Source organism: Hyperolius riggenbachi, chromosome 1 (assembly GCF_040937935.1).
Source record: "Hyperolius riggenbachi isolate aHypRig1 chromosome 1, aHypRig1.pri, whole genome shotgun sequence".
NCBI classification, from domain to species: Eukaryota; Metazoa; Chordata; class Amphibia; order Anura; family Hyperoliidae; genus Hyperolius; species Hyperolius riggenbachi.
This window is the reverse complement of record NC_090646.1, coordinates 506,935,985-506,963,636: the sequence shown is the minus strand read 5'-3', so window position 1 is coordinate 506,963,636 and position 27,652 is coordinate 506,935,985. Positions and strand designations below refer to the sequence as shown.

Below are 27,652 nucleotides of genomic sequence, written 5' to 3'. Positions count from 1 at the left end.
GGGAGTGTAGCCTGATTGGCTACAATTTGCCTGCTGACTGTGATTTAGAGGGTCAAAGTTGGGAAGCAGTAGATTTGGGCGCATGAGACAAGTGGACAAAAAGGGCGCCCCATTCACTTTCATTATAAATATCGTTTAATGGGCGCTGAACGGGGAAAATAAGGCGCCGGAGATTTTTAAGGATTTATAACGGCGCCCGGAGATTTTTAAGGATTTATAACTATGTTTGTGATGATTTAAGTTTACAAAATGACCCGTGACGAATAACGTTTATGAAGATAATAAATCACTATTTCTAAAACATTTCTAACACATTACCAACAGGGGGGTCTTAGGTTTAGGCACCAACAGGGGGGTCTTAGGTTTAGGCACCAACAGGGGGGTCTTAGGTTTAGGCACCAACAGGGGGGTCTTAGGTTTAGGCACCAACAGGGGGGTCTTAGGTTTAGGCACCAACAGGGGGTCTAGGGGTTAGGGATAGGTACAGGGAGGGTTTTTAATAAACGAAAATATAAGTTTCACTTTACAAACAGGGAAGATTAACGTTTTAAGAATTGCCGATCTTATACACATTATTTAGTGATTTATACATTTTTAAATCACTATTTATAAACGAAATTCTACACAATAATTTCTATAAACGATATTTCCATTTATCGTTTATGCCACGCGCCCTTTTTTCCCGACGCCCTTTTCGTACGTACGCCAAAGTTGACCCTAATGGTGCACTATGGGGGCGAACCAAACTTCCGGTAAAGCTCACAGTTCTCCGAGATCGCGAACCCCCGGAAGTTTGCCTGGAACCGTTCGCCGGCGAACTGTTCGGGCCATCTCTAACTATAAATGGATTCTATTGTATAAGCATATCCAGTCCCAGCATAGCACAAATCCATGACAGACTAACCAAAAATATGCTGAATATTAGCACAAAGTGATGCAAATATGTAAATATACTCAGTTTACTACTTCAAATCAATGCTTAGGATAAGAAATATATCGTACAAAAGTTCTTGACTGAAAATGTGCAAAATAGAAAGAAAAATCTACTTTTAGTCTCTTGCCAGCAACCCAGCTGCTCATTTTAGTTTCACAGTGAATACTTTTTTCTCTCCGATGAATCAGGAATTGTGTATTCAAGCTATGGAAAGTACATGCCATGGCATTTTGGATAAAGTCTATAATTTTAAATTAGTCTGGCTCCCTAAGTTATCTACTTGATCTGAAATAACATTTCTTTGGCCCATCAGAAAACACTGTTATTTGCTATACTCTTATTGCCACTTAACTACAAGCTGGCAGGAGTTCAGTATTTTCTGGTAAAAAAAATGGTTCTTCTCTGTACAAAACAGTTTAAGTGTTTTCCTGCCTTGTTTGGTAGAGTACAGCATGAAATAGAAAGACTTCCACAAAGCTTCCGCAGGAAATGTATGTCAACAGCCTGCCCCAAAGGTAGTAAGTATTTCTGGGAAAAGCAAGGCATGCTGATACTGAGCATCAGCTAAGAAGTACACTCATAAACAAGCATTACAGAAGTGGAAAGGAATTTTACATCTTTAATGAAAACTTTTCTCCACTCCCTATGTTTAAAGATCAACAGGCCCTCACAGTGGCATAGCTAGAGAACATGCGGCCCCATAGCAAATCTTTCATGGGGCCCTCAGATGTAGGCACTTCTAAGAAATGCCCCCTGCCCCTACCCTATGGATATGAGTTAAATGGGCAATTTACATTATCATGTAATCAAAACTATACATAGTTCATAGGTATTGAGATAAAGTCATAGGGTGGAGAAACACAAAAAAGTTAATGGTGAATACATAAAATACCCTCTGGGCCCCTTATGCTCCAGGGCCCTATAGCAGCTGCTATGGCTGCTATAGCTATTGCTACGGCCCTGCCCTCTTAGCTTCTATCACATCAGATATTTTTCAGTTGAAAGCCTAGCCACCTTATAGCATTAACCTCCCTGCATGTACACTTTAACCATTTTATTGTCTGTTTTTTCCCCTTCTGTACCAGAGCAATTTTCACCTTTCAGCACTCCTACCATTAATTCGCCTACAACTTTATTACTACTTTTCACAACAAAACAATTTATATCTTGTTTTTTTCACCACAAATGAGGCTTTTTTTTGGGTGGTAAATTTTGCTAAGAACTATGTTATTCTAAATGCATTTTTTTATTTCATTATAAATTTCTCCGTTTTTGGCCATTATAGTTTTAAAATAATACATGCTGCCGTAATTAAAACCCACACATTTTATTTGCCCATTTGTCCCAGGTATTGCAACGTTTAAAATATTTTCCCAAAACAATGTATGGCGCCAATATTTTATTTAGAAGCAAAGGTGCATTTTTTTAAGTTTTGAGTCCATCACTATTTCCAAGCCCATATTTTCAAAATTAAAGGTCCACGATCGCAAAAATTGTCAAATTTAAAATACAAGTAAACACATACACACAAGAAGTATGTTTCTTGCAGAGTAAAATGAGCCATAAATTACTTTTCTCCAATGTTGCTGTCACTTACAGTAGGTAGTAGAAATCTGATAGAAGTGACAGGTTTTTCAACTAGCCCATCTCCTCATAGGGGGTTTTGTTTATTTTCAAAAGCACTAAGTGAATGGCAGCTGCTCTGTCCAACTGCCCAAAAAAGTGTACAGCGAGCCGAGCAGGGAGTCTGGCCAGCATCACTGTATAAATGTTTTTCAGGGAATGTCTTTATAAAGAATAGCTGATTGCCCGGCGTTGCCCGGGTATGTATTTGGCTGGTGTTGGTTCCGCCTACTTTTTCTAACCCTAACACACAATTACTCACTGACCAAGTTTGTGAGCTTTGTGGTCTTTGGTATCAATAATCTGCATTGAAATGAAACAAATCTGATTGGCTGTGTGGCTCCACCCCCTTTTCTGAATTTAAAACCCCAGTCACCAAATAACCAACTGTACCAGGTTTGAGGCCTGTGCCATTAACGGTTCAAGAATGGTAGCAATTAAATATTCCCCTTGAAAAGCAACAGGTGAAGTTTGATTCACTTTTGTAGGCTCCACCCACTTTTCTGAATATTAATCCCAGTCACCCAGTGACCAACTGTGCAAAGTTTAAAAACCCTGCCATTAACAGTGTAAGAATGGCTGCAGTTTACATTTTCCCAGTGAAATTTGTATTGTCTCCACCCACTGATGACCCGGCGTTGCCCGGGTGTGTATTTGACTGGTGTTGGCTCCGCCCACTTTCTAACCCTAACACACAAACACTCAATGACCAAGTTTGTGAGCTTTGGGGTCCTTGGCATCAATAATTTGTATATTCCCACAGAAATTAAACAAATCAGATAGGCTGTTTGTGGCTCCGCCCCTCTCCAGCATTTGAACCCCAGTCACCCAATGACCAACTGTAGCAGGTTTGAGGCATCTGCTATTAACAGTGTAAAAATGGAAGGAATTTAAATATTCCACTTGAAAATCAACAGGTGAATTTTGATTGGCTATAAAAGGCCCCACCCACTTCCCTGAATATTAATCTCAGTCACTCAGTGACCATCTGGGCAAAGTTTGGGAACCCTGAAATAAACAGTGTAAGAAGGGCTGCAGTTTACACTTTCCCAGTGAAATTTGTTTTTGGCTCCGCCCACTTTTTGTAACCTGGACACAGAGTCACTCAATGCCCAAGTTTGTGAGTTTTGGGGTCCTTGGCATCAAGAATTTGTATTTTCCCATGAAATGAAACAAATCTGATTCACTGTTTGTGGCTCTGTCCCCTTTTCTGAATTTGAACCTCAGTGACCCAATGACCAACTGTACCAGGTTTGAGGCTTGTGCCATTAACAGTGCAAGAATGGCAGCAATTTCAATATTCTCCTTGAAAAGTGACATGTGATTTTTGATTGGCATTTTTAGGCTCCACCCACTTTTCTGAATATTAATCCCAGTCACCCAGTAACCAGCTATGCTAAGTTTGAGAACCCTGCCATTAACAGCGAAGAAGGGCTGCAATTTACAATTTCCCATATAAATCTGTTTTTAACTCCACCCACTTTTTGTAAGCTTGACACACAGTCACTACTCAATGACCAAGTTTGTGAGTTTTGGGTTCCTGGCATCAAAATTGTGCTAATGGAAGCAGTTTATCAAAGAAATCTGGCTGTTTTTAGCTCCGCCCCTTTACTGAATTTGAACCCCATACACTTAACGACCGACTGTAGCAGGTTTGAGGCCTCTGCTATTAACAGTGTGACAATGGCTGCAGTTTCAATATTCCCCTTGAAAATCAATAGGTGAATTTTGATTGGCTCTTGTAGGCTCCACCTACTTTTCCAAATATTAATCCTAGTCACCCAGTGACCAACTGTGTGAAGTTTGAGAACCCTGCCATTAACAGTGTAAGAAAATGTGCAGTTTACATTTCCCCATGTAAAAAGTTAGTTGTTTTTGGCTCCGCCCACTATTTCTAATCTTGACATACAGTCACTTAATGACCAAGTTTATGAGCTTTGGGGTCTTTGGCATCAATAAGTTGCATTTTACCATTGAAATTAAACAAATTTGATTGGCTGTTTTTGGTCCGCTCCCTTCAGAATTTAAACCCCAGTCTCCCAGTGACTGACTGTAGCAGATTTTAGGCCTCTGCCATTAGGAGTGCATGAAAGGCAGCAATGTAAATATTCCCCTTGAAAATCAAAAGGTGAATTTTGATTGGCTGCTGTAGGCTCCACCCACTTTTCTGAATATTAGTCCCAGTCACCCAGTGGCCAACTGTGTCACGTTTGAGAACTCTGCCAATAACAGTATGGCTGAAATCAATCAAACAAATGTGATTGGCTGTTTTTGGCTCCACCTCTTTAGTGAATTTGGACCCCAGTCACCCAATGACTGACTGTATCAGGTTTGAGGCCTCTGCCACTAACAGTGTAAGAATGGTAGCAATGTGAATATTCCCCTTGAAAATCAATAGGTACATTTTGATTGGCTGTTTTAAGCTCCACCCACATTTCTGAATATTCATCCCAGTCAACCAGTGGCCAATTGTGTAAAGTTTGGGAACCCTGCAATGTAAAAAATGAAGTTGTTGGCACCGCCCACTTTTTCTAACCTTGACCTACAGTCACTCAATTATCAAGTTTATCAGCTTTGGGGTCCTTGGTATCAATACTTTGTATATTTTCATTGAAAAATAAACAAATCTGGCTGTTTGTGGCTTCGCCCCCTTCCTGAATTTGGACCCTAGTCACCCAGTGACCAAACGGTACCAGGTTTGAGGTATCTGCTTTTACCAGTATAAGAGAAGCAGATGAAATATTCCCTTTGAAAATCAAAAGGTGAATTTTTATTGGCTGTTGTAGGCTCTACCCAACTTCCAAAATCTTAATCTGTCACCCAATGACCAACTGTGCAAAGTTTGAGAACCCTGCCATTAACGGTGTAAGAATGGCTGCAGTTTATATTTTCCCAGTAAAAGTTGTTTTGGCTCCGCCCACTTTTTGTAACCTTGACACACAGTCACTCAATGACCAAGTTTGTGAGCTGTCAGGTTCCTGGCATCAAAAATGTGTGAATGGAAGCAGTTTATCCACCAAGGAACTCTGATTGGCTGTATGTGGCCCCACCCCTTTAGTGAATTTGGACCCCAGTCACCCAATGACCAACTGTAGCAAGTTTGAAGCCTCTGCCATTAAAAGTGTAAGAATAGCAGCAGTTTAAATATTCCCCTTGAAAACCAATAGGTGAATTTTGATTGGCAGTTGTAGGCTCCACCCATTTTCTTGAATCTTAATCACGTTCACCCAATGACCAAGTGTGCCAAGTTTGAGAACCCTGCGATTAACAGTCTAAGAATGGCTGCAGTTTACATTTTCCCATTTAAAATGAACGGCTGAAATTTGATTGGCTGTTTTATGCTCCGCCCACTTTTCCTGGATGTGTAACCTTGGTCACCAAGTGACCAACTGTGCCATGTGTGGGGACTCTGGCTTGATTACTGTGAGAATGGCAGCCTTTTACATTTTTTCCATTGACTTGAATGGGTGGAATCTGATTTGCTGTTTGTAGCTCCGCCCAGGTGTGCAGGGGGGACCCGAGACCCCCAGAACCTATCATCCCAGGTAGTAAGGGATCTGTGTACCAAGTTTCGTTCAAATCGGTCAAGCCGTTTTCGCGTGATCGCGGCACATACACACACACACACACACACACACACACACACACACACACACACACACGATTTTATATATATAGATAAGTGCCTTGCTGAGAATCCCCCATGAAGTGATGTAGTAGTCCAAAACCTGTCGGTTCTGTCAGATTTCTACTATCTACTGTAAGTGACACCAACATAGGAGTTATTTAAGGCTCATTTTACTCTAGAAGAAAAATACTTCTTATCTGTATAGGTTCACAGGTATTTAAATTTTTTTACAATTGTTTGTGATAGTGGGCCTTTAACAGTAATATACCATCTTGACATACATATTAAAAAAGTTTAGTCCTCAAAGGGAAGGTTCAAGCAAAAAAAAAAAATGAGATTCACTTACCTGGGGCTTCTACCAGCCCCATGTAGCCATCCTGTGCCCTTGTAGTCACTCACTGCTGCTCCAGTCCCCCGCTGGCAGCTTTCTGACCTCGGAGGTCAGGGCCACATTGCATACATTTTTACGCATTCCAGCTAGTGCAGGAACAAAAATGTACGCGTTTCACCACTAACGCGTAAAAATGTATGTGTTAATGTTCCTGCACTAGCGGGAATGTGTAAAATGTATGCAATTTGTCCCTGACCTCCGAGGTCAGAAAGCTGCCAGCGGGGGACTGGAGCAGCAGTGAGTGACTACAAGGGCACAGGATGGCTGCATGGGGCTGGTAGAAGCCCCAGGTAAGTGAATCTCATTTTTTTTTTTTTGCTTGAACCTTCCCTTTAAGCTATTTATGTATTGTTTTTAATTGTCTTTTTTTTTCTACTGCAACATTCTTATTTGGGTAATTATGGGATAGTGTGGGAGTCAAGGTGTTAATTTTAAATGTGTAGGTCTATTTTTTAAAATAAATGTATGTAGGTGTAATTTTACTATTTGGCCACAAGATTTCCTCGCAGATTTATTAGAATTAGCATACTATAAGTACATGAACAGGAAGTAATGCATTTTGAAAGATACAGAGGTGCCAGTTAACCTCCCTGGCGGTTTATTAAAATCCGCCAGGGGGCAGCAAATACGTTTTTTTTTTTTTTTTTTTTCTCATGTAGTGAGACAATGTCTCGCTACATGATAGCCGCTGCTAAGCGGCATCCCCCCAGCCCCTCCGATCGCCTTCGGCGATCGGAGATCAAGAGATCCCGTTCAAAGAACGGGATCTCTTGGAGGGCTTCCCCCGTCGCCATGGCGACGGGGCGGGATGACGTCACCGACGTCATCGACGTCGTGACGTCAAAGGGGAATCCGATCCACCCCACGGCGCTGCCTGGCACTGATTGGCCAGGCAGCGCACGGGGTCTGGGGGGGGGGGCGGCTGCGGCGACGCGCATAGCGGCGGATCGGCGGGTAGCGGCGGCGATCGGAGGTTACACGCAGCTAGCAAAGTGCTAGCTGCGTGTAACAAAAAAAAAATTATGCAAATCGGCCCAGCGGGTGAGCGGGTGCCTCCCGGCGGCATACCGCCAGGGAGGTTAAGCATAAAACAATTTAAGAACAGTTTAAAAATGGGGGGGGGGGGGGGTACTTGTGGACCCAACTCCCCACAAAAGACACAATAGAATGTATTATAGGAAAAAATACAGGTATTTCTTACTCCAATTAACTGCAACACATTTCACGGGTCTCACGCCCGCTTCCTCAGGCAAAACTACAAGCAGGAGCAACTGTGAGTGTCTATATGTGATCCAGCTCTGAAACATGCCTGAAGAAGAAACTAAGTTTGAAAGCTTGCAAAAGAATATTGTACAGTTAGTCATTCAAGGTATCACCTAAACAACTTTTGTTGTTATGTCTTCGAATATATGTGGTATAGCACCTCTGGACAGTATAGGACACTTTCACTTTCGTTATAGTATAGAAAACTGTCATTCAGCTTCCTATACTTGACGGCACCATCTAGTGGAGAATTATCTTAGTGCACTTCGCTATTATTTTTGTCCACACAAAAAAAAAGGCAACGCATAAAAAAAGTCCTATTAACCCCTTTCTGTCCCCACAGTTTCTAGAAAAGCTAGAAACCGTTGACGGAGGGTGTCGTGAGGTGCACAGTGGGTGGCTGCACCCCACGCATTCCACAGACGAGACTTGTGCTAGTAGAAAGCTGCGTGTATTCTAGTGTATTGACGTCTTGTTTCTGGTATCCAGCCCCACCACATAAAGCAAATAGAGGATGTGTGAGGTATGCAAACAGGACTAAAATCTTTTTCTACTACTAACAGTAGTAAATCTAATTGTGCAAGCAGATAATGGCATAGTGCATCATGATCAGGATAATTGCATGATGCGTCATAATTTCTGATACAGAAGAAATTATGCAGATGGAATTGTCCATCTCTTTTTTTCTGTGGGGCACTGCTGAGTGAGCAGAGTTTTGTTTTAATCAGTGCGGTGATGTTCCTTAATTGTCAGATAAGCTGCATAACTGCATTGCTTATAGGAAGATTCTGCTTTTGTTGAGGGGAATGGAGGGGGGAGAGAGGCAGAAAATCCAGTCCAGTGCCATACAAAACACTGATAAATAACAAACATTATCTCAGCTGGCTTACTTTGTTTTGATGTGAATCCATCCACAGCATGATGATACCAAATCAATCAAGCAGTACTGAACCTGCTATTAAAGCGAACAATAAATAAATGCACCAAGATTAAAGTAAACGTAATCTGTGCCGTATGCAGCCTTACCAGCTGGGCTGCATTGCCTTTTCCATTTTATACAAAACTTCTTCTCTGATATAATGCAGATATGTCAGTAAAGGCGTTGGAGGTTCGAATCCCCATAACATTATTATTTCATATAACAAGGTAATATTTGATGGATTGGAATGGCTTTAAAGGGAACTTGAGACTAAGGCAATGGCCTCAATTCACTAAGCTTAACTCCTGTCATTAATAACTCTTCTGAGCTGTTTCTACAGTTATCTCCATGGTGATAACTGTAGAAACAGCTCAGAAGAGTTATTAAAGACAGGAGATAAGCTTAGTGAATTGAGGCCAATGTCTATATGTATACTTACCGAGTGCTTCCTTCATGTGGTGCGTGGACTCCCTTGCCATCCTCTCCATTCACTTCTAATCTCCCTGTAATTTGGCCTGCCACACTATTCTGCACTTGCACGTTTTGCACTCACCCATGCGCGCACCCCTGTCGTGCGCCTGCTGCCGGGAGCGTTCTGCGCCTACGCAGTATTACTGCTTGTACAGGCGGGGGCGTGCAAAGCTGGGCCATGCATGCACAGAACCACACAGATGGCTGCGACTGGCTAGATTACTGGGACAGATTACAAGTGAACAAAGTGGCCAGAAAAGACAGAAAGGGACTCCATGCAACTCATGGGGCTGGAGGAAGCCCCAGTTAAGTATAAATATTGCACACTGTACCATCTCAGGTAAAGTTTAAGTGGAATCGAGCATTCACAGTCTATAGTGCATGGTCAGTTCCAGAATACTGCACCAATGCTGCACATCCTGGGTTATTCCCAAAATTCCCAAAACAGGTAGAGATAAAATAGCCACAAAAGGCAATGTAAAAAGGAAGTGGTTAATAGACATCAGCCTCTGTAAAGAGTACCAGTAACTTTATAAAAAAAAAGTTAGATACTCGCATATAATCCTAATTTTTAAGCACGAGAAATGTGCTGAAAAGTTACCCCCTCGTCTTATATACGAGTCGGTGGAGCAAAACAGATGGTGGAGGAGGTTTTGTTACTGGCATGGGAGCATAAGGATCATGCACTAGTGATCCTGCTCTTGCCATCTGGCTCCCCGCTGTATCCGTGCCGACCATCCTCTGCAACATGGTGTTCGCTGTTCAAGACTACCTGTGCCTCCCGGCATGTGGAGCAGAGCATGTCAGCAACCTTTCAGCGGTGCAATGATCTGGTTTTCTTCCTGTGTGGCATCTTGAGACACAGCTGTATCATCTTTGGGGCACATCTGGCTATGGGGAGGGGAGCTGACTTGTACTGGGGGCACATCTGGCTTCTGTGGAGAGGGCTTATACGCGAGTCAATCACTTTTTCCTGATTTCTGAGGGAAAAGTGGGTACTTTGGCTTATATGAGAGTATATACAATACTTACCTTAGTAGGGGGAAGCCTCTGTGCCTACGCCACTCCTGTGCAACACTGGTACCCTTTCAACAATCTTCAGCATTAAAGTTGAAAAATAAAAATTTCTTGCAGCAGCGCAACCCTCTATTTATAAGCCTGACTGTACTATGCAGGTGCAAATTACAGCCTGCACAGTAGCACAGAACAGTTCCTGCACAGCTTTTTGACCATGGACAAGCAGTTCTGTGCTACTGCCCAGGGGAAACCTTACAGGTGTCTCCCTAGTGCAGTCACACTCGTACATGGAGGGGAGTAAAGATGAACAGGGTCCTGGCCAGCAGGGGAGGGGCAGCAGAGGATCGGGGAAGCCTTCTGAGCATCCAGAGGCTTCCCTCTACTGATGTAACTATGTAACTTTTTTTTTAAAGTTAAAGGTTTATCTTAATCCTAGAATATAATAAATACTGTATTGCAAGATACTATCCTGTACGAGGACCAACCCCCACTAAGGTTGTGGGGCTAGCAGCCATTTCACCTTGTGTTGTATCTCTGTGCAGTTTGACAATCCAGGAGTTGGTAATTAGCTGATCAGATATATGGATCTGTGCACTTTCCTAACCATGCATCTTATTGTATTTTTACAAAACTACTGTGTATCTGAAATGTGACTCATTTTCTTGTCTACAATTCTTAGCCCCTGAACAAATGGCCTTGCATTGTGTAATGTATCAGGCGTTCAACATACATTTTCAGTCTACATACTGTACACAGATACTGTCTCTATTAAGCTCACAGTTTTTAAATTACTGGCTTTGTACTTATTACTTATTTCCCTTTCTTAATATCTACATCAAATATATGTATTAGATTTTATATTACTATTACTTTGATTATTTTAACCCTTTTTATAGTGGTACAATGTTGTGACTTCCATCTCAGGATTGCCCAACCCCTCAGTAAGTCTTTACTAATATGTCTATTTTGGGTGAAAAACAATTATCTTGAAAAAAAAAAGTCAGTTCAAATGTGGTTTTAGTTATCTCTTATGTACATTATTTTACATTATTATGGTGTTGGAAAAATGTATTCACTTGCTTTATCATGCTGGATTTTTATAACTGGGCTCAGACCCCTTTCTTAACCACTTCACATCCCAACGTGTTTACCCTTAAGGCCCGTTTAACGTTAGCGTTAAAAGAACAGTCCGTTCCCGGATTGGAAGGGAATGTATTGGAACAGAGGCGAATGGTCCAATGTTAACCTATGGTTCCATTCACATCCGTCTGTTAGTTAGAACGGATCTGTTCTGCACGATCTGCTGAACGGACTGAAAGTTTCCTCCTGCAGCAATTTTTCCAGACCGTTGAGTCCAGCGGAACAGAAACTGACGCGCTGCACTGGGAGAAATGAGAAAACAGGACGATTCTTCATACTAGTTAAGAAACTGACTATTCTTAGGAGAAAAATCCACTTTGGTGATGGGGGTCTTGGGGGGGATAAGGGAAAATGGAACAGAAGCAGCGGAACGGCAACGGAGTGTAAACGGATCTGATCGACCGGTAATCAGATCTGTTTTCACTGAGCCATTTGCCATTAAATTGCCAGTGCAATTAAAGCACCACATTTGCTTAAAGCACCACATTTTGAAAATATGTAGAGTGAGAGGTTCGTAAATGATGTGGGAATTTTGTTTACGACATTTTTACTACTGGCAGGTAATCTCTGCAGAATTTTTATTTACTTAAAGTTCCGAAGCCAGTACAAAATATACCTGGTCTTCCAGAATGCTCTGGGAAGAGAATTCTGCATAGCTAAACAGCCTAGGCCGGGCTTGCTCAACCAGGGTTTCCTGGAACCCCATGGTTCCTTGAGGACTCTGCAGGCATGTTCCCATATCGTGGAGGAACTATAATAGAGCACATTATAATATCGGGCACTGTAAAAAGAAGCACTAAATTGGGGGTCAGAATAATAATGAGCACAGTATAATGAGTGGCAGTGTAATAGGAGGTAGTGAACTTAACAGCCTCACCTACTTTTAAAGACCATGCCTCCGGAAAAATAAATGCAGGGGTTCCTCAAGATAAAACTTTTGTTTGCAGGGGTTCCTTGAGATCCAAAAGTTATTTGCAGGGTTGATCCAGGGTAAAAAGGTTGAGAAAGGCTGGCCTAGGCTATGCATTACTGGGAGAGAGGGGCTACATAGTAATATATAGATATGGGAAGTATTCTGATGAGTAATAAGCAACATAAAAGTTGTTATCCTGAATAATTTACTGCATTCTACTATATGGCACTACAGTAACTTTTTTTAGATGATACATTTTGAAAGACAGGAATAGTTTAAAAGGTATAAAAACTCAGTGGCATACCTACCATAAGGCTGCAGGTGCTCACAGCCCCGGGTGTAGCCATGGCTAGGGGTGCCACTGTGGTGCTCAGTCACTGTATTCTTCCACCTGGGACCTTTTTTCATAGTTTGGGCAACATTCGGGAATATAGCAACAGGCAGTGCAGGGTACTGATCTACTTCGGAAAAGAACGGAGACGGCACGCCAATGGCTCAGCAAAAAACTGTATTGAGTATGCAGAGGCACAGACACGACATGTTTCGGTCGTAGCCCTTCCTCAGGTGAGGAAGGGCTATGCCCGAAACATGTCGTGTCTGTGCCTCTGCATACTCAATACAGTTGTTTGCTGAGCTACTAGTGTGCCGTCTCCGTTCTTTTCCATTGTACATGTATGTGCAGGAGTGGTGGACCTGCAGGAGTTCAGGCACCGGCAGCGGTCGAAGTTACTTTGACCTGACAGGTGAGCAAAAGTGTGGAACAATTACCTAGACTGAACTACTTCCTGCACTAGATGTAGCACCCCTCTCCCTTCCTGTCTTGTGGGCAACGTGTCTCCTCGCTCTCTACACACAGCCAGCAGTGAGGGAATGTGCAGAGCAGCAGGGTGAGTAGAAAGAATGATTGCTGTGCTGCAGCTGAGACATTAGCAGGGAGAGGTGGCTGGATGTGTTTAGTGCTTCAGAAGTCATTAGTAGCCATGTGCGCTGACTGCTGTAATACCAGAGTGTCGTAGACTATAGATTATTTATCTTGATCAGAGTAATGAATCAATAATGCAGGGCAGTCTGCTGTTGCAGAAGCCAGTGATACAGGTGCTGACAGCCAACTTCTGTAGTGAGCGGAGAAGCAAGCTCCATGCAATTTAAATTAGCTTGATTGCAGGTAATCTTATCTCTTTTCCAAGCTTTTCCTCCCACCCTGTTGTCTTCCCCATGACCCTTTCCTTTTTTCAGATTTTAGTGGCTTCTTTTAACAGCATGTCCCTGCCAAACAGCACTGGTGTTGTCTGCAGTCCTGGTGAGAGGTCTTCCTGCCGTTTCTACTCTCCCACCAGGCTCTCTGTCTTGAACCTCTACCTCTTTATTCCCCCCATCCTCCTATGCATCCCCCTCTTTTGTATGTCCTCCTTCTCTGACTGTCCTCAGAGGAGTTCACAATCTAATTGTTCCATAGTCATAGTCTAATGTCCTACCATATTATTATTTGACCCTTCCATCAAAAAAAATTGGTTCTCTGTAAATAATCAGCACCGGGTATCAAATTCCCTAGGTATTCCACTGTATAAACTAGCAATGTTATTCCTCTTCATTTCTCAGCCCAATAACATTTCATGGAGTTATCCAGTAAGCATCTCTCTGTATTATGAGTCAGTGGAAAATATGGCTGGGTTTTCATAGCAATCTATTCACAAAGCTTAAATAGAACTTTAAGTGTTAGCTGGACACGCAAATAATGTCAGTATCAATATGCATGCTGCTAGCAGTATGGCAAAATAAAGCATGCTGTAATCCCCAGCCAACATTTCCCGACACACACGCCAGCTCTTTCAGACTCACTCCAAAACCACTGTTATCAGCGCAAATCAATAATTTGAGTATAAACACAGTAATATGTGAAACTTGCATATGGTTGCTCTCAAAGCAACGCATCATCCCAAAAAATTCACATACAAAAGTTGGAGATAGACTCAGTAATAGAACATGTGCTGCTGAAAATGGGAAGCGGAGCTGCCAAAATCACACTCAAGCGCTGAGCTGAGCACAAAACATATTAAAATTACTGAATAGCGGGCAACAAGTTGGTAAAACACTAATTAAGCAGAAAAAGTGACAAACATCCCTGCCATCAATCAAACTGCCGGCAAACTAACAAAACCTCAACCTGCTCTAAATGTTACAATACAAGCTGCAGTCACACGCATATTTTGTGCTTCAATCCTTTTCAATCTGACGCTGATTATCACAGCTGCTGCACGTCTTGGGATTGTTAAGAGAAGGCTATATACGCCATGCCTTCCTGTACAGAAATGAAAAGCTACATTTTAACAACATATCTTTCTGTTAGTCGCACAACCATTTACAATGACGCATATTTTAAATTATAGTTCATACAGCTTATACTTCTCATCTATTAAGAAATCTGGGAGCCAGGACTGATTTCAAAGAATTCCACTAACCTTACATAGCCTTTTGTAGTGAACAAACATACAGTTAGTTATCTGCAACTTAGATGCCTCACCATAAATAATGCAAGCATTGTGTGGAATTTGCCTGAAAATACTCACTGCCCACAATGCAACAGACAACATACTATTCGGATCTTAAAAATAGTGGGGCCTATTCACCAAGACAGCGAAAACCGGAAATAAGGTGCCTGCAGCAGCCAATCAGCGTTCAGACTTTGAATTGAACAAGCATTTTGATTGGTTACTCTAGAAAACTGTTCCACTTTTGCTCGGTTTTCTTTGCATCTGTTTTGATAACTCAGCACCAGAAAGGCTACTGGTCCAAGCCACAGTTGGATAACTTAGGGTGTATACACACATACAATTTTTAACCATGTAATACGAGAGCTTACCTACACAATCTGTCCATAGTATTCGAAATCTGTTGGCCATCATACTACATGGAAATGGTAAAATTGGCCAACCATTAGGCAATCAAAACTAGATATGTGTACGCATTTTTATTGGCCAATCACTGGCCAATTTTACCACCTACATGAGGGTCAACAGATGTTAAATAGTATGGACAGATTGTATAGGAAAGCTCTCATACTACATAGAAGTAGTAACAATAGGATGTGTGTACCAGGACTTTAAGGTTAGTTTGTGTTCAACTTGTCAGTCAGATTGAGCGCAAGGCAGAATAAAGCCTGGCACGTACTTTCAATTATGATTTGCCATTCACCGACCAATTTTACAACCTCCATGTAGTATGAGGGTTTCCCTGCACAATCTGCTCATTGTATTGTTGACCCAAATTTCTTTTCTTTGACCTTAATTAAGGCTTTTGTAATAGCGCCTATAGCAGTGCCGTTTTTTCCAGAGGGGCTCCTGTGCCCTTTTTTCCAGGTTCGGCTATGGAGGGGTGTGCAGGGATGGTGGGGTGGCACACAACGGAGTGGGAAGAGCAATGAGGAGAACATTGAGCTCACCTGAGATGTTCTGGCACTCCAGTTCTCTCATCGATGCATTGGGGCCACTGTGACTGTACACACGCTAGATTCTCAACAGAGATGGCCCGACCGGCCCACATAGCCAAGAACCCTCTAACATGTGTAGAAAGCATTATACAGAGAAAACACAGGGAAAACATGCAAACTCTATATTTATTATTTTTAACTTGGATAGAATTGATAGCGTAAGAGCCTGGTGCATTTAAACTGACAACACTATTCATTTTACTCTACTGCCTTTTTATATTATCCTTTTCAGAAAGGCTACTTTTACACTGGGGCGATGTGTAAAGGGGAAAGCCGCATTGCACAGTACTGTACACATGTACTGTGGCACATACAGTGAGGTATACAGTACATGTTATGCGGTACTGCTCTGCATACCTCATGGTATTCTAATGGATTCCATCACACCGCACAGCTAATGTGCCAATGTGAACACACTATTACAATATAGTTGCATTGAGTGAACAAAGCGATTACATTGTCCAATGCGCTGCAGAGCCCCACCGAGTGTGAATGCAGCCTAAAACATTTTGGCAGCACATATAGTGTACAACACGCAAGAATGGTAGAAAGGCATAGACATTGCTTCTACCGCTCCCATCACATGCGCTGCGCATGAGTGTGATGCGCTATCGCACTGCTGCATGCATTTTCGGGCATCATAGCACAGATCCCTTTCTCTGTAGTGAATAGGATCTGCAGCGCAGCGCATAGTAGCGTAGATGGTTGCAATTGTATGCATTGCGTTCCGATCGCACAGCCATCCACGCTAAATGATCTGAAAGAGGCCTTACTGTCAGTTTTACCGCATCAGTGGTATTTTAGAGCATGCAGTAAAAGCAGTTTACTATTCTGGTAGATTTCAGTCATAATTTACCGCATGTGGTAAGGTCATAAAAAGTGTGGTATTTTACCAAAAACTGGAATTCTCATGTAAAATAGGGGGCAGGGCATGTTAGCACATAATATACTGATTAGTTTTAGACCTGCCTGTACCTGGAGGTAAAGTCAATTTGTGTGCATTTCGGAGTTTTTAGTGGAGTTCCTATTCAGTTCATATACCTGTTTTAATAGAATTCCTTTTGAGGCTGTGTAATAGAGAAGAATAGTAGAAATTAAACTCCAAATATTTACTGGATTTTTTTTATAGGGGATGCCCATAAATATACTTTCCATAGGCTGCTACACAATCAAATACACCTCCCCCTCCTCCTCCCCCCAAAAGAAAAAACCTCTTCCAAAGACTATCCTAGGTTATGGAAGACAATTAAAGAGACTCTGAAGCGAGAATAAATCTCGCTTCAGAGCTGATAGTTAGCAGGGGCATGTGCCCCTGCTAAACCGCCGCTATCCCGCGGCTAAACGGGGGTTCCTTCACCCCCAAACCCATCCTTGCAAAATCAACGACCAACTTGGTCGTAAATTTTGCTCATCCTGGAGGCAGGGCTAGCGGTTGCAGCCCTGCCTCACAGCGCGTCTATCAGACGCGCATCGCCGCCTCTCCCCCACTCCTCTCAGTGAAGGAAGACTGAGAGGGGCGGGGGAGAGGCGGAGGTACGCGTCTGATAGACGCGCGGGAGGCAGGGCTGCGGCGGTTAGCCCTGCCCCAATGCGAAAGCGCTCCCCCGCTGCATGGAGGGGATTTGGGGGATCAGGGACCCCCGTTAAGCCGCGGGATAGCGGCGTTTTAGCAGGGGCACACATGCCCCTGCTATCTATGAGGTCTGAAGCGAGATTTATTCTCGCTTCAGACTCTCTTTAAAGACTATTATTATTATTTTCCGCTGAAATACTGCAAGGTTTACCACATTCTCCGCACTCTTTATTGCATGGTTTACCGCATTTTCAGAAATGCAGAGAAAGCTTTCAGAATTACCCCCAAAAAATGGAGAATACAGCATGAGGAAAGTTATCGCACAAAGCTACCGGAATTGAGGCCATTTTATCTCTAAAATTCTATTATATAAAGACTACACAAGTGTATTTACACCTGAAAATCTGCTGACACAGAGTTTCTTGTAACCGCTGTATATGGAAGGCAGGATCTCTGCTGACAGGGAAGCCTATTCCCTGCAAACCTTTGGGGCTCAGTGTATAAAGAAGCTTCTTATGGGAATACTAAATAGTAATGAAAACTGGTTGCCATGGAACACTGCAGATTAGGGTGAATACACAATAGGATGGAGTTTACTTACTCCAAGGAATAATTGATACATAAAGCTAAGTATAGTGTTTTTGTTCTTATTTCACAATTTATTTGGTCGCTTTAGCAATATAATACAGATTTAATGTTTTAAAAAATCTGAAATACTACAAATGAACATGTCATTGTGTTGGTGTTCCATTCGCTGATTTTACTAGCACGTTTTGTTAGGGTAGCAAAATCTTATTTTTTTTTTTTTTACCACTTTGCATTGAACAATGGTGCTTAAAGAGACACTGAAGCAAAAAAAAAAAAAATAGATTTGTATGTGTAGTACAACTAAGAAATAAAACATTAGGAGCAGAGACATAAGTCTAATATTGTTTCCAGTACAGGAGGACTTAAGAAACTCCAGTTGTTATATATACAAAAGAGCCATTGAACTGAGCTCTGTCTTCTGAAGCTTGTTATCTCAACTGTCAGTCATTGTATTTTCTTTTTCTCTCCAGAGGACAGGTCAAAAGTTCACTGGCCTGCTCAGTAAAATCATGTAGAATGCTGAGTAGTGTGTAAACTGCAAATAATAACAAATTATGCAATGTTATAAAAACACTATATAACTGAAAATAAATATATGAGACTATTTTCTTTGCTACTAATCTTCTAGTAATTATCCGTACTACACAACCAATTCATTATATCATAATTTTTTTTCCGCTTCAGTGTCTCTTTAATAGTCAGTCAATAATACAGGAGAATATGAGAATAAAGCAAAAGCCATTTCTGCGTATGAGGTTTACCAGAAAAGCTAGCAGACTGCTCCAAAGAATGAAAGAAAAAAAAACAAAAAAGTAATTTGTAGCATTTTAACATTTGTAACATTTTTCCCAATAATGAAATTAATAAATAAATAAACTTCCAGCAGCGCCGGGAATCTGAAGTAATGTGCCCCAATGCAGTTCTACACTACGGTACTGAAAGATTAATGTAGGACAAAATGGCAATGTGCTTTTATGGCCGATATTAGGAGCATCCCCAAGGTCCTTGCCACTGAAGAAGCTCTAACAAGTCTGCAACAAGTTGCTGAGAACTGCTGCTAATGTTATCTATTCCAGCCAGTAGCAAATATGACACATCACAGCAACTGGTTGCTTCAGCTCTCGTGTGCCATAGTCATGAGTAGCATCACTGGATGACATTAAAGTGAACCTGAGATGGTTCACTAGCCTATATTTATACTTACCTGGGTCTTCCTCCAGCCCTATGAGCCCAGTGGCCTCCCTCGCTGTCCTCTTCGGTCCCTCCGTTCTCCCACAATAACTCCTGATAATGCGGGCAGTCACGGGCTTCTGCGTATGCATGGCTCGGGCGCCCGCACAACCCTCGTTGCGCTCCCGTCCCCTGGAGCATTCTGCTGTACTGTAGCATTGCACAGGCACAGAACGCTCCAGGGGACAGGAGCATGGTATGGGCGCGTGTGGCAGAGCCGCGCATGCACAGAAGCTGATGATTGGCCGCGACTGACCAGATGACCAGGAGTTGTAGCCCCAGGACGGAGGGACCGAAGAGGACGGCGAGGGAAGCCACACTGCTCATGGGGTTGGAGGAAGCCCCAGGTAAGTATAAATACGGCCAGTGTACCATCTCTGGTAAACTTTAAGGATAGGTTCACAGTGGGACGTTATGTTGCATTCCTTGTGGCAGCAGGAATGCAACACAACAAATCAGGCCTGATGCCGCACGTTCCGGCGTATATAGTTTAAGTAAAAGTATGCATCACTGTAACCTCTAACGCTCTGCATGCAGTGCATTACCACACCACGCCCCATTGTGCCGCAATGCTCCCGCCGTATTGTGAATGTTGCATAGGTGGTGTATTGCAGTGCAGTATGCCACGTTACAAAGCTGCTGTTACACCACACTGCAACGCACCATTGTGAACGGGACCTAAAGGTCATTGCATTCCAACAAGAAGCAATGATATTCCTATAGTACGTTCACATGGCATGCAGTGGATACCATCGGAGGAACTCACAGCATGCTGTGCACTTACCGGACAATGTACACGTTTACAGTGGCTGTGAAGCATACATTCATTGTACTGTATGTTTTCTGTATGGTCACACCGCAAGTCTAACACCCATGCACAGTGTGAAAGGACCCAAAGTGCTTAGCAACCTGTGATATGGTCCTATAAAGACACAACAGGAAGTTGGGAAAGGCCAAAGACAAGAGCAACCCCTCCAATTAGCTCCATCACCACAATCCACATACAAATGAGCAAAAATGCTGTGCTAGCAAATAAAGTCACTAACTGACAATTAGTTGGCTAACAGCTATATTGATTACTCTGACCAGCAGCTAGTACCTTTCATTTGCCAGCACAGCAAAGTCAGTGGAGATTTACATGTTAGGAAACTTTTCAGCTCATCTCTGGACCAGAATGAGTGCCACATGGAGAGATTTCTTGCCAACACCTGCTTCAGTGATCACTGATCAGTGTAAATTTCAAGGATTCATCTCACACTGTGCTCTGGTATCAACTATCAGCAGTAAAATTCTTCAGAGGTTCTATCTCTCGCCACACTATCTAAGAACATTAACATTTTAATAAGTTTGGCGTTGCAATAACATTGGAGTATTTTTGGAGTATTTCAAGGCTTATTTATATGGATTTCTAAGCATGTAGGCTACTGTTGCCACTTGCCAACCACATCCAGCCATTGGCTTCTTCCAGTGCTTCCCCTTCTCACATCTATCCACTAAGTACAGCCGACTCCACCTCATACTACTAAGGATGAATCATTCTTGAGGTGGCATGAAAAAACTTTTATGTAAACACTGCTGAAAAATGTCTGACTCCACAGATCAGTCTTCCTGGGAACGGGATTTGATCTGTTTCATGGTCATCTTATGCAACCTTCTTGAGCTATTTATTTCGAAACAATCGTAAAAGAACCTAAAATGGTTTGTTTGAATGTTTTACAATGCTTGATTCATTTTCACACAATAAAAGTCTCCTCTCCCATTAGGTAAACCAATCACGTGTAGTAACACGATGGCAATTGATCAGTTAATATCGTGCGTCCAAATTTTCATAGAAGCAATCATTTTCTACAATCAAAAGTACCACTGAACAATCACAATTGACATGTGTGTGGTCTGCATTATTATAAACGATGATCCTTTGACTCACATTCCTTCAGATCACTACCTTCTATCTACAGGTACGTCCAGTACAAAAATCAAAAACCACAGCATCAACTCACATTTTATTGGAGCCAGACCTATAGAAGATGATTTCTGATTAGTTGCTATGGGTACTGCACTTTGCTCTTTGCACTATTTTGCTTTAAAAAAAAAGCTTGACTGAAGTCATTGCACTTTGCACCATTTCATTAAACAAATCTATATGAGTATAGTGTTGCTGGCCATGCATAATTACAGCATCATAACTGATAAATCTGAGATCACGGAGGTCTGAAATCGCTGCACTCCTGACAAAAATGCTGCATTTAATACATGATGCAAGCTGTAATTAGCTGTGAAATGACTTGATGCTCCTCATATGAGAGTTTTATCCACATCACATGACCAAGTCAGCCTCTCTGCCTAGTTCAAGCCCTTAAAGTGTACAGACTGTCATGACGTTGGCACACTGACAGCTGGAACATGAATGGAGGTGGAAATCCAAGCTGAATGGAGTAAGCACACCTGAAAATTCAGCCACCCAGATTAATAATCTGAGAAACAAAAGCAGCACTGTGATCTACTGCACACAGCAGCCCAGTGCTCTCAGTCCACTGCCTGCATCACTGTTGGTAGGAAGCCTGCTCGTGTGTTGTCTAGACTAGCACCATTGCCCTCCCCTGAAATTTTGACAAATATGTAGCTGAGAAAGTCACCACTCACCAGCACTGTGCATTAAATAATAAATAAAATAGAACTCTGACAAGATGAAGAGCAGCATCAGTGCGAATGGGAGTGTTTGTGCCCTGGAGAGAATGTGTAACACAGGCTATAAAGGATTATGCAGCAAATCGTTTTATATCTCTAGGTGATGCTGCAATTAATGATAACATGCACGATGCAATCCCCCTGCCAAAGTTGTCAAAGAAAAAATCAACTCCTCACTGCATAAGCAACTACTGCATAGGAGCACCTGACACCTATGTGATATCCTGTACACAATATTAAATAAGGCTTTATAAAATTCATTAAAATAAAAAAAGCAATTCCTTTATATTGATGGAAAGATGCTGGAGCATTTGGTCGACTGGTTTAGCTAACTTCTGATTTTTTAAGTCGTCCATTAGAAACTGCCTGCGCTAATCCACTTCTGAAAGTGGATCTTTTGTGCTGGTTAATTCAATAAAGAGCCAGGTTGCTGGGATCAGGAACTAATTGCACAATAGGACTGTCCCCTCCTTACCTCTAGCTGCTGCCAGGCTGAGCATCAGTAGAGAGGAGATCTGCAACATATTCCTCCTCGCAGCGGATCTCTGCATCCTTGGATCCTGGCTGAAGTTGCTGCTCCCGACACTTCAAGGAAATCAACCAAAGAAATCATTCAAAGCCATCTCAACAACAGTGCAGTCCTGAAAGTACCATTAGGTGTTGTGCACCCTCTGATGAGTCCCTCTCATCTCCTCTGTGGCTGGGGATATCTTGCCAGGAAACAACTCAGCGCAACAACCTGCAGATTGAGATGATTTTTTTTTCTACTGTGAAAATTTCCAGCGTTAAAAAGGAATGGGAGGAAGAAAACCCAACAGATCCTGGAGGCAAAGGCTTGGGGTGCCACAGCAAAGCGGCGTGCTGCTGTCTACAGCTGATACCCGCTCATCCTCTGGCAGTCCTGGCAGTGGAGGAGCCCCTGTGTTGCGATGTATCAGTAATACACGCTGAAAGTTTCCTCGTGTGGAGTACAGCCCATCATGAGAGAGGGAAGATGACCGAAAGGAGGCATCCCCGGCATCCCTTTAGACAGAACTGGTCCAGCCACCGCTGGGTGGTGCAGGCTTCTGATCTGTGCGCTGTCCAGCAGCTGTTCAGCTACAGTATTTTATCACCAGCTCAGCTCCCATCGCATTCACAATCTTGTCACAGTGTCTGAGCAAAACGTGTTCTGATTCTTCTTCTCATTTTTCCCCTCTTTGCTTTCTGACAGCGCTCATGTTTTCCCCTTACACACGGGATGTTGCTCAATGAAAGAGGAGCCTGAATTATAAAGAGGGTATAGAAGTCAGGATTTTATTTATTGGCTGCAATGTGAAGTAAAAACACAGATACATCTAATTAGAGAGTAAATACAGGGGCAGGCATAAAATCACAAAATGATTGGACTTATAACATAAAACTTTGCTTTCATTTGGGCTCCTAAAAGCAGGGCTGTATCTAACACATTAATCAGAATGCTCATTTGCATATTTCAGCTACACGCAGTTTAGTGCGCATTCACACTGTGTACATTGCTTTGCGCTGCCTTCCTACACAAGAACATACTGGCCATATAATTGTATGGGCATTAGTGATTAATGGACATGTTCACCGGTGGACACATCGTGGCAAACAACGATCAATCGCCATGTGTGTTTACTGCGATACAACAGCATCCTAAGAAATTACCAACAAAATACCTTGACGGAAGATCTCCGTGGCGGCCAGAGACAGGGCTAGCTATACTGAGTATAGTTGAACTAAAAGCATATTTTAAGGGCTGGTTCACATTGTAGGTGATTGCGCTCAGTTCGATCGCCAGTGATCAGCAAGGGGCTACATCAGTCTTACCCTATGAGCGTGTTCTCACTGCAGCGATTAGCTTTTGAGAAAATTGAAAACATGCTGCCTGTACCATTTTTGAGCAATTTTTCTTAAAGGAAGGTGCAAAAACACACATTTCTTTAAAAATCGCTTTGCAAAATCAAAATCACAATCACTAAGCGCTTTGCGATTGCAATTGCATTTTGTAGTGTGAACTAGGTCTAAATGTCCCTCCAGGGCTCCCCATTGGTCCATTAACAGACCAATGGGAATTCTCCAGGCTTGCTTTCGTCTCAGTATAGCACGTGCTGCACAGGTGGTGACAGGTGTGCAGAGATCTTCAATAAATGTATTTTTGTTGGATCATTTCTGAGGATAATGTCATGCAGACATTAATTAAAGGTAAGTATTTTGGTTCAGGGCCGGGCCGAGGCATAGGCTGGAGAGGCTCCAGCCTCAGGGTGCAGTGTAGGAGGGGGCGCAGAATTCATTTAGCTGTCATTCCTAATTGTGTTTGAAGCAGAAAGAAATAAGAAAAGGGGATACATGGCAGTGACTGCAAGCCAGATAACTAGATATCAAGGTGTTGGGGAGGCTGTGGGCCCTGTGGCGCCTCTAAGTCTAATAGCAATCAGTGTGTGATGGCTGGGGTGGAAGGGGTGGAGAGGCGCACTTTGGTGTCTCAGCCTTGGGTGCTGGAGGACCTTGTCCCACCTCTGTTTTGGTTACTTAAGATTATTAAAGGTCTTTATTTCTCGTGTTTTTACTTCTTTTTAACTGACTTCCAGACACCATCATAAACCATCCCACCAGGGCTGCGATGCATCCACCTACTCCTGGGCACCAGAGTTGGGGAAGAGCCCTTTGTCTATGCATTGGACAAGGGCTCTGGGGGAGAGGGGAAGGCTTGGCCACCCCTCTCTTCCAAACCCGTCCATGCCATGGAGAATGTGGTGTGGTATATTCAGGCTGTGGATCCCCACGCGTTCCAGGCTCTGCAACCTGGCTATCACAGCCTGCATGGGTGACAAGAGGTCAAAGAGACTTCTGAGGGGGGGACCCCACATTGTTTTTCTTTTTTGCAAAAATGTAACTTTTTTTCTCCAAAAAAGGTATGGTTGCCAGAGATCCTTATACACCAACAAGCAGCTGTACAGCTATCTCTGTCCAAAGCGTTGCCAGTTTCACCAGGTATCTAGGTGGTCATTATGCACTGAGGGCTGACCACCTGGAGAACCCCGGCATGAAATCACTGCTCTTTCTTTTGAAATATAGCAGTAGGAGAACAGAGGCGCCAGCAGGATAAAAGTGGATGAAAACTTTAAAATTTGCTGGGAGGAAGTGGTGGACTTACCTCCATAAAGCAGACACGAAAGACTGTCTGAATAGTAGTCACATTTATTAATTAGTACCCCAAAACAGTGCAACGCATTTCGCAGGCCCAGCCCGCTTCATCAGGCAATAAAAATGGGGACAAGACAGAATTTCAGCAATAGCAGGTGTAGCGCCTCAGTCGCAATAGCAGGTGTAGCGCCTCACCTGCTATTGCTGAAATTCTGTCTTGTCCCCATTTTTATTGCCTGATGAAGCGGGCTGGGCCTGCGAAACGCGTTGCACTGTTTTGGGGTACTAATTAATAAATGTGACTACTATTCAGACAGTCTTTCGTGTCTGCTTTATGGAGGTAAGTCCACCACTTCCTCCCAGCAAATTTTAAAGTTTTTATCCACTTTTATCCTGCTGGCGCCTCTGTTCTCCTACTGCTATACCGTGTCCACCCCTGGTGGAGGGGTGATCTACCCCCTTTCGCATCTACAGAGAGTGACTTCTTATCCCTGAGTGAGGACAGGTCTAATCTCCTCACCTGCCTATACAGTGGTTGCCTGTGTGGTAACCCATGTTTGTGAGTATAATTTTCTCACGATAACCTTTACTTCATTTATGCTTAACATACTACACTATATTGGGCTCTCGGTTTCTCTACACTTTTTCTTTTGAAATATGTATATTTACACTACTGATAGGTTGATACATTATCTGTTAATAAGCGGCATTTGCAAAAACTTTTTTAATATCGTAACTTACATTTTTACTCAAAATCTACACAGTCTTTTTTGAAACTTTTTTTTGATCTACCCAGCAAATGCGGTGATTCTATCATGCATTGGGGCTAAAGTTGGCAGCCATTGAAATTACTTTTTAAGAAAAGAAAAAAAAACATTAAAAAAGTGTTTGCATAAAATATGCATTTTTGGCAAATATTTTGCCATTGATTCCCCTCCACCATGCCACTGTCCATATTTTTGAACACTTTTTACACCATTTTAGAGAAATTGTACCTGCAGAGATGCCCTGAAGGTTTTAGAAGTTTTCCTGCCATTAAAGTCAATGGGGCTTGCTTCAAACATTCAATTCGAGAATTTCCATGGTAAACATTTGCAAATGGTCTGCAAACTTTCTTTTGTGATGTTCATCCATTACTAATGAGCATATTAGCATCTCTGTATTGTAATGGACCAGGTTATTCAAATCTACAGTGCATTTCTGAATAACGTGCAATATTGTGCAAGTCACATGGCAACACTTCATGATATATGACACAATAGGCACCATAGTTACATATAGTAGGATTTAGCAAATAGTGATGGTCATGTCTAGGAGAACTCATGGAGAAGCATGTGATTTGTTTGATCAGCTGACAGATTTGCAAAGTTCTGATATGCTGTGATCACATCCTGCTTTAGCACATATTCATGGCTAGCAAATCAGAGCTTTGCAAATCTATGAGCTAATCAAGCAAATCACATGCTTCCGCATGAGTTCTCTTAGACATGCCCATCACCATTAGTAAATTATTCAGGATACCCAATTTTACACTAGTTATCCAGGTTTCAGCATCAGGAACACTTCCTATAGCTATACATTTTTGTATATTGGTATGGATCTCTTCCCTCCTAGTAATGTCCCAGCACAGGCTATGCAGATATGTGGTATTCTCTTCCCAGGGAGATACCTGGTATACCAGGTATTATTTCTACTGGCTTCAGAACATGGAGTAAACAAACATTCTGCAATGAACACCTACCAGTAGCAAAGATGTTGCCATCTGTGATACATTTAAGTATATAAATCAGAGAGAGGAGAGAGGAAAAGGTGAGAAAAGATTTTATAATGGACAAACACTGACTAAATAATTTATAAATGAAAATTGTAACAAATAATCAATGTTAATTTCACTACAGTTCCTCTTTAAGTCAAATTCCCACAAGTACCCTATTATACTGGGCGGTTGCAGGTTAAAGCATACTGAGCAGTAGATATACCTATCACAAGGGTCGGAACAGCACACATTACATTGGGGTGTATGGCTTCCCAACTATACACAAATCTTCATCATCACACCACCAACCCAGGGGTAAGCTAAAGGGAAGTGCAAAAATACGTTCTAGAGAACAAATGTGTAACTAAACAGCCATATTGAGCTGCTGAAGTGCCACTGCTGCAAATGAGCTTATATGGCCGTTTGAAGCCTACCTAATTGCTTTAATTGGTGGGCTGGGCCCAGACAGGCCAACCATCCTCCTAGGAGGAGCAGTACATGTCACCTCCATGTGCAATAATAAAGAACCAGAATACAGGAAATCCTAGAAGCAGCCATTCCCAGTGCTGCCACTTCATCCAATGAAGAGCATTGAAACCACTCCCAATCTCACGTCTAAGGATAGAAGACCACTACAATGTTAATTAAGTATTAAAAGACCAAGCTATTTATCCTGAAACACCATCATAAAGGGATCAAAATGATTAACATCCTTCATACAACCAAACGAGAAAACTTAAAGATGTTAATCTTTTTATTAGGAAGTTAGCACCATACAAGGTTATGAATATGCCAAATGCAAGGACGAGACAGCATGAAGAGAGGTAGCAATGGTGCCTTAATATCTTGAATGATTTATTGAGGCAGAATGGTGAGGGTGT

At 42.4% G+C, this 27,652-nt stretch overlaps 1 protein-coding gene across 1 annotated transcript in view; it reads right to left on the bottom strand.

Annotated features, from left to right (window-relative positions):
* Positions 1-22,811, bottom strand: part of LOC137524139 (transmembrane protein 132D-like) — a 1,100,471-nt gene extending 1,077,660 nt beyond the window's left edge. Inside the window, exon 1 of the mRNA XM_068243700.1 lies at positions 22,341-22,811. Within this exon, the coding sequence (XP_068099801.1) occupies positions 22,341-22,416 (76 nt within the window). The 5' untranslated portion in view covers positions 22,417-22,811. The remainder of the gene's footprint in view (positions 1-22,340) is intronic.
* Positions 22,812-27,652: the final 4,841 nt, after the last annotated feature.